General features: G+C 40.2%; 1 protein-coding gene across 1 annotated transcript in view; it reads left to right on the forward strand.

Annotated features, from left to right (window-relative positions):
- The window catches only part of syne1a (spectrin repeat containing, nuclear envelope 1a), a 202,842-nt gene that overhangs the window by 177,907 nt on the left and 11,244 nt on the right, over positions 1 to 13,691 (forward strand). Inside the window, 12 exon segments of the mRNA XM_053488825.1 lie at positions 1,621 to 1,746; positions 2,009 to 2,164; positions 3,195 to 3,353; positions 3,479 to 3,645; positions 6,638 to 6,800; positions 7,102 to 7,289; positions 7,657 to 7,807; positions 8,349 to 8,531; positions 9,129 to 9,266; positions 12,002 to 12,193; positions 12,388 to 12,703; positions 12,820 to 12,888. Of these exon segments, the coding sequence (XP_053344800.1) occupies positions 1,621 to 1,746; positions 2,009 to 2,164; positions 3,195 to 3,353; positions 3,479 to 3,645; positions 6,638 to 6,800; positions 7,102 to 7,289; positions 7,657 to 7,807; positions 8,349 to 8,531; positions 9,129 to 9,266; positions 12,002 to 12,193; positions 12,388 to 12,703; positions 12,820 to 12,888 (2,008 nt within the window).

Consider the following 13,691-nt stretch of genomic DNA (forward strand, 5'->3'; position numbering starts at 1 on the left):
CAGCCTTGTCATTAGTTTCGTCTTTAGCCCTCCTCAGACTGGATTAGTTTTTCCAATCAGCTGTAGTTGGATTTATGCTCGTCTCTTATAAGTTAAAACTCTGATAACGATAAAATTAAAGCTGTAGTAAATAAAGTTGCTCTGTATGTTTTTTCCATGACGATATCGAAATCTTGTTTTACAAAAATAATAATAATAATAATAATTTATTACATATAATTACATTACATTGGTGGATGTCAGAGACTTTAATTGTTTTATTTTCATATCAGAAATCTTATACAAACTTTTTTTCACTGTGGGATTGTTTATATATATATTTTTTCCCAAAATTCCCAATTTTGCCTAAAAGTTTTTTATAATGGATACAGTAGATAAACACGTTAATAAGCAATAATTATTAGTGGTAACACCATTGGTGAACTGCAAGTGCACCCTCTAGTGGTGTACAAGTTAATAGATATGTAAGCTACGGAGAAATATGGCGCAAAACACTGTACATGCAAATTTAAAGCTCTTAAGGCGGAATTTCATATCGTGAAACGCATTGTTCCATAGGAAATTATGCGAATGCAGATGATCCGTTCCAGCCTCTTAAAAATATTACCTATATTACCCAATTTCCATATAATTGTATTTTTATATATAAAAACAATCAAAACATTTTAGAAAAGACGTGTAAATAATGTAAAATATGAAATAAACAGACATTAAACTTCATTTAACCTTAATCTGCGATTCCTCTTGGCACCGGTTGCTTTAAAAAACAAACTGAAAGCGGCTATTTCAGCTCTTAAGGTGAAAATTCTTAAGTTAGGGTGTTTATATGCTGAGGTACAACTGTAAGTTTATAAATTTTAACGGGTTTAATTTTAAAAAAATTTATCTTAAATAAATTATTTGCATCCCTTATATCTTAAGTAATGTGTTAATTTAAAATGTTTTGTCTATTTTAAGTAAACAATCCCAAAAGAAATGACAAAGAACAAATTATTAGGGATTATTGAGGAATAAGTACAGTATAATAAAAAATATAATCTTTATGTAGAAAGCACATTTACAAATGAAGTAAAGCGGATCTTGCGCATCATGTGTGCGTTAAACAAATGAACTGTACACACACCTGTCTAGCAGCTGTGCTAACATCTGCATCATCAGAGCTCGCCTTGGGTATTCTGTACGCTCGCGGTGCGAGGACGTTTTTGATCGATCTGGAGTTTATCATGGCTGTGGATTTTAGTGATGTAACAGAATGAGAGAAAGGGGGAGAGTGTGTGTGAGAGTGTAAGGGAGGGAGAGAGAAGGAGAGATGAGTGCAGAGACACGGAGGTGGTGTGAAAAAAGAGGCGCAGTGGGTCTGTATGACGCAGCGTTCCGAAGGACGGAAATATCCGGATCGGGAAGAGAGGGATGCTGGTTAACTGTCAGGAAAAAAGATGGCTGTGGAGTTCTCCGTGAGGTGTGTGTCTGCTAGGGGACGACGGAAAAGGTGTGTGTGTGTGTGTGTGTGTGTAGGACTGAGCTCAGGATTAAATCAGAACGTTTTTATTGTGCGATGTTTGTTTGATGAGCAAAAGGTTGCATGTTTCATATTGTGTGTGTGTGTGTGTGTGTGTGTAGGACTGGGAGCAGTGCGAGAAAGGGATTGCTGCGTCACACGAGAAGCTAAGAGCGTTTAAGAGGAAGCTCTCTCTGCCTCTACCCGATCACCATGAAGAGCTGCACAACGAGCAAATCCGCTGCAAGGTAAAATTATTATTTTTTTTTTAACTCATGCTCACGTCACGATAACGTCGAATTAACGTGTCAAGCGCTCATCCACCGTCCTTATTAAATGTTTTATTGATGATTATTGACTTAGAGCACTTGAGCACTCACTCAGCGAGATCGATGTTGGTTTATGAGGCGCCGTGAAATATCACGTTTTCACGTGGCTTCCTGTGCAACGCGGTTGTAAAAAGTGATGATATACGCTATACTGTGTGTGTGTGTGTGTGTGTGTGTTTAGGAGTTAGAGGGCAGCGCCGAGGGCTGGGCGGACGACGTCGCCGCTCTGTGTGTGCTCAGAGACTCGCTCTCGAGCTGCCTGGGCTCGGACGACCTCACCGTCCTACAGGAGAGACTGGAGCTGCTGCAGAGACAGTGGGAGGAGACGTGTCATCAGGTACACACACACACACACACACACACACACACACACACACACTCTGCGAAAGAATAAGCTCTAAGAGAAACACACACACACTGGACACATGCTCCACAGTCACATTCCTCACACAGGTGTTACACACCAACTGTTCCTCTTCCACACACACACACACACACACACACACACACACACACACACACACACACACACACAGCTGTGTTTTCATAAAGTAAAAGTAAGCTTGTTCGCATAGAGCTTCATCAACACATTAATCAGACAGATAACGAGGTGCTTCAGGTGTGTGGTGTGTGTGGTGTGTGTGTGTGTGTGTGTGTGTGTGTGTGTTATTTCCAGGTGTGAGGTCAGGAAGTGCAGCAGTTATATTTTAATGTGACACTATTTAATAGATAATAAATAGATAATAAAACGTTTTGTTATCAAATAAAAAGATGAAAGACTTATTTAAGGTAATTATTGTAAATGTTTATAAACATTCTCTTGTTCTTCCTGTCTGTGTCTCTCTCTCTCTCCATCTGTCTGACTTTTTGTGTATCTGTCTCACCCACTTCCTGTCTGTGTCTCTCTGTCTGTCTGTTTCTCACTTTTACCCATCTTGTCTGTCTCACTTTCTGTCCCGGTCTCTTTCTCTTACTTTCTGTCTCGGTTTCTCACCATCTGTCTCTCTGTATACCTGTCTCTTCCACTTTCTGTCTATGTCTCTCTGTCTGTCTCTTACATGCTCTCTCTCCGTCTCTCCATCTGTCTGCCTCACTTTCTTTCTGTCTCCCTTTTTTGTCTATGTCTTTCTGTCTGTCTCTCATTTTCCCTCTCTCTCTCCCGTCTCACGTTCTGTCTCTCTCACTTTCTGTCTATGTCTCTCTCTCCGTCTCTCATATTCTGTATATCTTACTCGCTTTCTCTTTCTGTATCTCTCTGTTTGTCTCATTCTGTCTGTCCGCCTGTAACTCTCACTTTCTGTCTGGCTTTGTCTGTCTCTCCTTCACTTTCCGTCTCTGTCTCACACTCTCCGTCTGTCCCTCTGTAGCTGTCCGTGCGCAGGCAGCAGGTGAGTGAGAAGCTGAACGAGTGGGCGGTGTTTAACGAGAAGAATAAGGAGCTGTGTGAGTGGCTGACTCAGATGGAGAGTAAAGTGTCTCAGAATGGAGACATCAGCATCGAGGAGATGATCGAGAAGCTCAGGAAGGTGAGACGCAAAGCCACCTGGTTCCTCTAACGGCACAACGCACAGTCTTTATTCCAACGTTTAACGCTGGTCATGTTCTTATCAACGTTTGAGCTGAGGTGTGTGTGTGTGTGTGTGTGTGTCAGGACTATCAGGAGGAGATCTCAGTAGCGGAGGAGAATAAGCAGCAGTTGGAGCTGATGGGTGAGAGATTGGCTCAGGCCAGCCATGAGAGCAAAGCGGCCGAGATCCAGTACAAGCTGAGTAAAGTCAACGAGCGCTGGCAGCACCTGCTCGACCTCATCGCAGCCAGGTGACACACACACACACACACACATAATGTTGTTCTGTCTAACAGTAGACCTGGTTTATCTCGGTTTGTCTCTGAGGGTTAAATAGCGATTGGTGGTGATGTAATAAACTATTTAAAATGAAAAAAAGTAAAACCTTTCAGTCTTTAACCTCGTCGTCGCTCTCGACCAATCAGATCGCAGGTTGGTGGACATCCGTAGCAGGATGTTTACAACATGTTTCATCTCCTATACCGCACTGTTCTCACGACTAGCATGCCACGCTGTTTAGCTAGCCGATGCCAGCTAGCCATGGTGACTGCGTTGTCATGGCGACAGTCAGTGGAAAGCTCAGCGAGTCAGGTGATGTGTGAGGCGGTGATGATGAGTGTCTCGGTGTCTCAGCAGCACACACACACTGGCGTGACTAACGGTGTCTCAGCTCCTGGGGTTTGAGGAAGCTGGGGTTTCTTTCAAAAACAGGAACATAACCACGCCCACTCCTTATATATATATATATATATATATATATATATATATATATGTGTGTGTGTGTGTGTGTGTGTGTGTGCATTCAAACTGGTCAAGCTGGGATTCCCTTTAGTTCCCCTAAGTTTTTTGGGGGAGAATTTCTTTTTTTTTTGTCACAAGGGGAAAATTTAATAAATAAATAAATAAATAAATAATAATATAAAGTCATTTTTTCTTATTTTTCTCAACTATAAAAGTAAAAAATTATATTTTTTTAATTCTGAAATCTAAATACAAATGAAATCAAAATAATCTTTAAAATATTTATTACATTATTACTATATAAATGATTAATTATCAACTATTTATTAGTATAATAATGAATTAATAAGTAACACATAAGTATATTTTTAATAATATATATTATATATTATATTAAGGAAAAATTCTAAACATAATTCAGTATAGTTAGGTGGGTAATATTTAATAACAAAAATATTATATATTTATAATTAATATTTATAATATTTATTTATTAATTTATTTATGTTGCCTTTAAAAAACAAACAACTTTTTAAAAAATGTTGGTTTTTGCATCAATTCTTTGAAATAAGAAAAATATTTCAACGATTTTAAGGTTAATTTTTTAATCACCTCAAAATAAAAATTCTGATATATTTTTTTTATATCTAATAACTATGTATGTATTTTGTATTTAATTCAACACATACTGTAACATTAGATGTTTTCAAAAGAGAAATGAAAATATGTCGTATCCATTGTTTGCTGTATACACACACACACACACACACACACACACACACACACACACACAGGCATGTGTTAATGACTGTAGTCTTATTTTAGCAGCAGAAGGGCCCGTCACTCAGTCACCGCTCACTGTTACATGCCTTGTCTCAGTAACAGTTGTCTCACACACACACACACACACACACAGAGCAGGGAGTTGCAGAGGACCTGGTGTCAGGACGAAAGCGAGTTTGTGAGCAGGAGTAAGAGTTTGTTTGTGATCAGGATCGGAGTGTTTTGTCCTCATGGTGCTGGACCGGGTCACAGAGAGCATGGAGACAAGTCCAGAACCCGACTCGGACCTGCCGCACTGCGACTGCGACACCACCAGGCACGACCGCGCTCTCACTTATACAACATCTCACACTGCTTGTAGGAGTTCAGGGCTTGTGCTGCGTACGTCTGGGCCGTGAGTTACCGAGTGTTAGAGCGCCGATCATTACTGATTCATCAGGATTGTTTATGAAACGTGTTTGAGTAGAGACGAGCCGACACCCAGGGCCTGCACCAGTCACATACAGAAATAGTGTGCTGGATGTAGAGGAAAAAACTACCCGTCTAATCCTGTAACTAATGGAAAACTTTGGAATTTTTCCAAGGACTTGAAATATTTACATAAGAAGAAATCTGACTGCATAATTTGTTAGAATTTTATAAAGATCTTTTTTAGTATTTGTACTTTTATTTATTTATTTTTTATTTGCTACATAAGTGACAATGTTTAGCTAGATATAAAAATTGACTTTAGTTTTTTCTCTGTTTCATTCTATTTATTACTTTTTATTATTCTTTTTTTATTTAAATAAACTGCTTTCAAAAATAGCTAAAGTTTTAAAGGGAAGTTTTAAAGGGAAAAAAATGTGTCCCTAGTTTTAAAGGAAAAAAAATAACTATATGTGAAATATATTCAAAAATATATTTTTTAAAACTTGCTTTTTTGTTGTTGTTTCTTCCCTTTTTTTCTTCTTTTTTTTTTTTATGAAATACTTCCAAAAATATTTTAAAAATGTGTTTTAAAGGGATATTTTTATTTTTTTAAAAAGAAAGAAAAACGTAATGTTTAGAAAAATTATTTTATAAAAATGTGTCATATTTTCTAGATTTTTTTTCCTTTTTTAACTATTTATTATTATAATTTTTAAATTCCTTTATTATTTAATTGAACATCTTCCAAAAATAGCAAAAAATATATATTACTTTAAAATTAAGTAGGTTTTACAGGTTTTAAAAAACAAACAAAAAAAACAACGGTATATATTTTGTCGAAATTTGTCATGCTTTTTTCCCGATTTCCTTAATTTTTTTTTTTATTATTATTGTTTTTAATTTAAGTGAACTGCTTCCATTAATAGGCAAAAATATTACTTAAAAATTCAGTATGTTTTTTAAGGCAAAAAGTGATGAAATGGTGCAGTATCAGTGCCGGGTGATACGGTGTGTTTCTGTCCTGTAATCAGAAGAACAGAAGTGGTTGTACTGTATCGTCTCCAGTGCTGCTGGTGCTTTATTTAACCCACTTCAGTCGGAGTTTATTAAAATCTCTCCAGGACGCGGCGTCACACCACAGACCACGTTATCTTTGTCACACTCTATATGAATAAACCGGTTGTCTCTCAAGTCTGACTGAAGCTCCTTTGGATTTAACCCGGAGTTGAAGAGACGTCTGATAATGTGAACGCTGATATCATAGTGCTGGAGTGTGTGGGTTTACAATTAGCCTGTGCGTGTGTTTAGGGTGAAGAAGCTGAAGGAGACCCTGGTGGCGCTGCAGCAGCTGGATAAGAACATGAGCAGCCTGCGTTCGTGGCTTACACACATCGAGACGGAACTGTCCCGGCCCATCGTCTACGAGACCTGCGACGGCAACGAGATCCAAAAGAAACTCAACCAGCAGCAGGTCGCAACGCACTTCTACTCAGATCATACGATCGATATACAGTAAAGTTTCCTGTAACTAGATGTTTATGGATGGAGTCTCCAGTATCGAGTTTAAGTTTAAGTTAAGACTGTTTTTTAGTAGACAGTGTAATTAGGAAGTTCCTGAGGTGTAAGAGGAATAAAACACACCCGCCGTGTAGTAAAGTATTCAGTTTCCATTGCACAAATGATCAGTTTTTATGACTAGTGTGTGTTACATGAGACTAATTCAGAATAAATAATTCAGAAATGGAAACCTGTGTGTGTGTGTGTTGGTGCAGGATTTGCAGCGGGACATTGAGAAGCACAGCACGGGCGTGGCCTCAGTGCTGAACCTGTGCGAGGTGCTGCTGCACGACTGCGACGCCTGCGCAACCGAGACAGAGTGCGACTCCATCCAGCAGGCCACACGCAGCCTGGACCGCCGCTGGAGGAACATCTGCGCCGTGGCCATGGAGCGCAGGCTCAAGTAAGAGCTTATTTATAAGGCATACATTAGGCATGCATAAGTACAACCCTTTCAAGACACATGACCAGCTAAACCCCCATCAGAGGGCGGTGTTGTGTCACATGACATCACCCACGTATTTATTATCCATGAGGGGCGTTCGAGTCAGACCCGGGATATACTACATCTAGGGCCTAACCTGCGGCGACTGGGTGGTGGTGGGGTTTAAACCTTTTTAAATGGTTTGGGCCATTAAAGGAGTTCCTGGGGGACCAGGGTTTCAGACAATCAAAAGTCCCCTTTTGTAGATGGAACTGTTCTATAATGCCTCAGGTGTTTGACCGGGCTGAAGGAGAATTGTATAGTTTAATAGAGTGTGTGTGTGTAGGATTGAGGAGACGTGGAGGTTGTGGCAGAAGTTTCTGGATGATTATTCACACTTTGAGGACTGGCTGAAGGCGTCGGAGAGAACCGCAGCTCTGCCCAACTCGTCTGGAGTGCTCTACACCGTCGCCAAGGAGGAGCTGAAGAAGTTCGAGGTAAAGGAGTGAAGAGAGAGAGAGAAAGAATGCAGAATGTAGTGTAAGGTATATTTTTGTGGTTGTCAGAACGTTGTGGAAGTTTTAATTTGGTGACGTTACAGAAGCCTCAAGGGCGGGAGACGTTGGGTTGTTTGTGAAAGTTTGATTCACTTTGATCTAACAGTGCTGGAGCGACGTCGTCTACATGACACTGAGACATCGTTGAGCGGATAACCTCAACACGTATAAAAACAAGCCTTTTTTTTTTCTCCTCTGTTGGAGATTACGGCTTGTAAACACACAATTTGCTTTATTAAACATCAAATAGTAAATTAGTGATTGAATAGTAAGAATGGAGGGAAAATCTATTCATTTAAACATTTCATGATTCTTTTGTTTGGTGATTCATGTATCACTACACCGGCTCCAAAACAGGATATTTGTATAATCGTGATACTGAAAACTAATCAACACCTTCTGACCAATCACAATCTGTAATTCATCAATGCTTTTCTAAATGCAGTGTGTGTGTGTGTGTGTTTGTTTGTGTGTTTTGCAGGCATTTCAGAGGCAGGTGCAGGAGTGTTTAACTCAGCTCGAGCTCATCAACAAGCAGTACCGCAGACTGGCGCGTGAGAACCGCACAGACTCATCCTGTCGCCTTCGCCAAATGGTGCATGATGGGAACCAGCGCTGGGACACGCTGCAGAGGAGAGTGGCCGCCATCCTGCGCAGGCTCAAGGTGACCGCGCTGAACATTTAGCGACATTAGCTACGCTAGCTAGCTAGCTGCCTACAGTTACAGCCGACTGGCTAAGAGCATGGTTTAGCTTTTAGCGGTAGTTTCAGTTCACTACCATGCTAGGTAATATTAATAAGCGTAAAATCAAAACATTAGCAAAACTAAAGTGTCTTTAAAAAAAAAAACTCGAAGCCATGTAGCTAAGCAGATTAGCATGCTAGCTAACATGTGACATCCAGTTAACTATAATATTTAATTAATAATACAAGAAGCCACGATCGCTAGCTGTAATGAAAGTTCACTAGCAAGCTAGTTAAGCGGCTGTGTTCTGTGAATTCAATAGCCATGATTAGATAGAAAGCTAGCCAACCTTACACAGCCAGTAATTGAACCCTAGAGCCATGTTCGCTAGCTTGTGTTAGCCCCGATCCTCTCACATTGGTGGTTATATTCAAAATCCAAAAAACATTTAAGAACAATATCACTTCTTTCCTTTAAAGCAGTGGAGAACTGAGTGTGACGGAGTGTGTTTGTTTAGTGTAGCGTGTATACCGTGCGTTGTGTGTACGTGTGAGTGATGACGTTGTCGTCCTGCAGCACTTCATCGGCCAGCGTGAGGAGTTTGAGACGGTGAGAGACGGGGTTCTGGTCTGGCTGACTGAGATGGACCTGCAGCTCACCAACATCGAGCACTTCTCCGAGTGTGACGTTCAGGTCAAAATCAAACAGCTCCGGGTGAGGACCGCGTTCACGCTCACTACTGGACAGAAATGTAAACTCCGCCCCCACAACAGTCTGGGCTTTGTTTTATCTACGGCAGTGGTTCTCAAACATTTTCTGTCATTCCCCACTTAAGAGGGTGGGCGAATTTTCAAGCCCCACTTGTCAACAAAATGATAACGAAAACGGCCAAGTTTACTATTTATTGAAATATCAATTTCTAAACCAGTAAGATCAAATAACACCAAGTTCAAAACAGATAAAATACACGTGCAATTGTTATAACAGGCTTACTTCATCACTTATCTAGAGCTTTCTTTCAAAAAAGTTAAGTGGCTTATTAACGTTACTGGGGTGTGTTGTCTCTAAGTGTCTTCCTACTTTGTCTCATGCTGTTTGCTGCCAGCGGTTTAAGACACAAAACACACAATGGTCTCTCCTCTGCCCCCACCATCCCCACCATGAATCCAAGCGCAACATAGGCTTCATCATGTTTTCCTTTCGGCTGGATTTTTAGTTGATTAGGCTGATTGTGCTGAATCACCTGCTTATTTGTGGTCCATGTAACAAATGTATCCATTGATGTTATTATGCTCACTATATACAGTACGCTACTGTGTTATGGTCTAAAATGCCCCCGACCTAGGCCACGGATTGCCCACCTAAATTCATAGGTTTATGGTTTACAAATTACAAATTGTAACAAATTAAATTAAATTATAAAGTAAGCAATAAAAAAAAAAAGGTTTTATAGGGGGCAAAATATATAAATTATATATTTTTTTCATATACCAAATTTATATTTTTATATTGCTTATTTTATAATAAAAATCCTTCCTCATTTTGGGGGATTTGTATTAATCGTCTCGACGGCTGTCACGTGCCTAGGGTTAATTATAATAGTAATAATATATTTGATAATAATAAACCTTTGAATGCATGTCCTAATATAATATTTGATAGAGATTATGTAGGGGGGCATTCCGTGGCAGGGGGGCATTTTAGCGCATAACACCTGTTTGTGTCCGCGGTAAAATTAGTCTTAAATTCGCATCTTCGAATTCAAAAGCTGCGTAAATAAACCCGCAAATAAGATACTCACATATACTGTATTTCCTCTCTACATTGTCTTTAAGCTACATCCGCCTTAAATTATACATGTTTAAAAGCATAAACACTATTATTCTCTACGGCGCAACGAATGATTTAGGGATCATCGCAAAATGCCGCACAGCAACAAAAAGCGTAGAACGATATTGATCTTCCCTTCTGTTCAGCGCCTGAAGGAGCAAAAAACAACTTCGTTACCACACTGGAAACTAGAAATGCCAGACTAGTACTGCCTGATAAAATACAGAAACATGAGCATACACATTGGAATAAATGAAATTACATATATAATACCGAATGTTTCCTTATATATTGTTCCTCTGGAATTAACATGCCGACGTTAAACCGTAATTGTTGCACTGTGGTTCCACTTTTTCTCGGATTTATTTTAATTAACTTGTATTAATGATCCAATTCTTTGTGTGTCATTATTTAGTTTCGAGTGTCTGATAAAGAAAATAAAGATTAAATAAATCAATAAAGAAAAGCATGAATTAGAATAGATACGTTCCTATTATTTTCCACTAATTCCCTCCCGTTTATTGCGCCCCACCTGTCATGCCTGTATTCCCCACTAGTGGGGCGCGCCCCACAGTTTGAGAACCACTGATCTACGGACACCAGAAGGCGTTAAACGTCACGCACTTTAACTCTGTGATAAAAGAATGTACAGATTGTAAACTCTGACTTTTCAGCGATAAATTTGTATTGTTTTAAATGTAGTGTTTATTTATTTATTATTTATTTATTTATGATTGTTTTTAAGATGCTGTAGTGGTTGCGTTTAGGTATCAGGGATGAGTTTCGAGTTTTATACAAAATATATATAGTTAAATTATTTCAATGCAGTAAAAAAAATAAAAAAAATTTAAATCGACCTTTCAACCAATCAAATTTTTTTTTGTTTGATGTTTTGAAATTAGCCCCGCCCACATGTGCACTTTACCTTACCGGCAGCAGAGGGCGATTATGACTCCTTTAGGTCAAACTAGCAAAAAATATTATTTCTGTCATGTTGATACTGTCATACCTCGGTGTACGAATTTAATAAAATTTTGTATTGTGAAGCGCATTCTCCCATAGGAAATAATTTAAATGCAAATAATTTGTTCCAGCCATCCAAAAATATTACCAGTATTACCAATTTCCAACACTATAATCATATTTTTGCATTAAAAAACAATCAAAACATTCAGAAAAGATATTAAATAAAAAGACATTAAACATCACTTAATCTTAATTTATGATTCATCTTGGCATCGGCTGCTTTAAAAACCAAACTGAAAGTGGCTCCCTTTTCTTCTTGCTACCATCCTTGCTAACATTCTTGAGACCCATGGTGTTGAGGCCTATGTCTTTACTAAATCTTGCACAAAATGCAAAAAAAACAAAACACAAAAAATATTTAACCTCGCTTCATTTGGCTTTCCACTGAGGCAAACAAGTTTTAAACCGTTCCTGGACGTATGCGCCACTTAGCCGGCGTTCACTTCGGCTCGTATGGCGGAAATTCCTGCCAAAATTTTAGTTTTTAAGGTAAAAATGAATGAAGCAGGGTGTTGATATGCTAAGGTACCTGCATTAAGCGGCTTGTCGTATCACCACTAATCGTGTGTCTGCGTGTGCGTTTGGTGTTTCAGGCGTTCCAGCAGGAGATCGATCTGAACACGGGGAAGATCGGGAGCGTGTTCAGTCAGGGTGAGGCTCTGATGGAGAAGAGCGAGCCGATGGACGCGGCGGTGATCGAGGAGGAGCTGGACGAGCTGCAGAGGTACTGCAGGGAAGTGTTCGGCCGCGTCGACCGCTACTACAGGAAGCTAACGCGCCTGCCGGTGAGACGCCGTGTCATTTCATCTTACTTCATTTTAAAACAAAATATCGGGAGTAAGAGGAATAAAACACTTTGGGACGGTTCCACTTCATCACAGCCCGTCCATTCCTAATTATTTTCCCCTAACAGCGCGACACGCAGAGTGTTTCGCATTCCGTACTTCATTAACAGAAATCCCCTCTGTGCCGTTCACAGCTGCCCGACGATGATTACGACGGTTCCGACCGGGAGCTCGACCTCGACGGCTCGAGTGACCTCTCTGACCTCCAGTGGGAGGAGGGGAACTCCTTACCCAGCACCGCCACCAACAGCAGGACCGCCTCCGTCAGCCCGGCACCGCTGCGCGCTAACTGCTCGGGTCGCGAGACTCCCGGCAGCGTGGACTCCATCCCGTTAGAGTGGGACCACGACTACGACCTCGAGCCCATGGGGCACACCGTAGTGTCAAAGAAAAAGGGGCGGGGCCAGGAGGACGAGGCCATCGTATGCAGCACTACCGCAGCTCTCAAAGGTGTGTGTGTGTGTGTGTTTTAGACACGGATGTGATATTACATTTCCACACTTGTAGCTGTGTTTAGTAAAAGCCTGGTATGTTTTTTTTTTTTTGGTGTATGGTTCTCTCCGCAGACGTAGTGATCCCCGAGAGTCCTGAGGCTTATATAAAACTGACAGAAAGCACTCTGAGGTCGTCCTCCGGTACGCACCGAGTGTGGGCGTGTCCTATTAAACCTACTGGCTAATTCAGTCCCAGGTTTAATCGTGTGCATGTCAGTAAATCACCTCATCTGCATGAATTAGTGCCGCCGTTTCTAACCTGAATCACTCTGTATGTTCGTCTTCTATCCAGTGATAATAATGAGAGCATGCACTAACGACAACATTGTCATTGTGGTACCATGAGGCACGATGGTGTTTAAGGGTCAAAGATGGATCTGATTTAAGGCTGCTCAGATAAGTGAGAATAAAACACTCTGTTTTTCATGCCGTTATAGGAAACTAATCAATGAATCAATTTTATTTTAATAATAAAAAGCACAGAATCGGTTCTACCCACTCGTAGTTACGTTTAATGCTGGGGAACGTCTCACTCTTTCACATTCTCTTTAGGTGAGTATAAAGTTCTTCCGTCCTGAAGATACAGCTTTAACCCTGGCTGTTATGAAGCGCTGACACTGGAGACTCCTTCCTTCAATATTAAATAAAAGTCACTTTAGGGAAACCTACTACGAATACATACAGAATGAATATAGATTAGATCAGATTATAGATTCCCTCCTCTTTTTTCACGTCCACTATTCATTTTTTTTTAATGGCACCATTTCCTTCCTCATTTTGTCTTTCACCCCTCACCTAAAATCGCTTGTGTAAGTCGCTTTGGATAAGAGCGCCGGCTCAGAACTCATCTTTGACCCGTCAAACTGACTGATTTGGACTAATCCCATGTCATCTTTCCTCAATAACGCGATTTGAAGCTGAACTCCGTGTCCATAGCATGCTGA

The sequence above is a fragment of the Clarias gariepinus genome, chromosome 27 (genome assembly GCF_024256425.1).
Source record: "Clarias gariepinus isolate MV-2021 ecotype Netherlands chromosome 27, CGAR_prim_01v2, whole genome shotgun sequence".
Taxonomy (NCBI): domain Eukaryota; kingdom Metazoa; phylum Chordata; class Actinopteri; order Siluriformes; family Clariidae; genus Clarias; species Clarias gariepinus.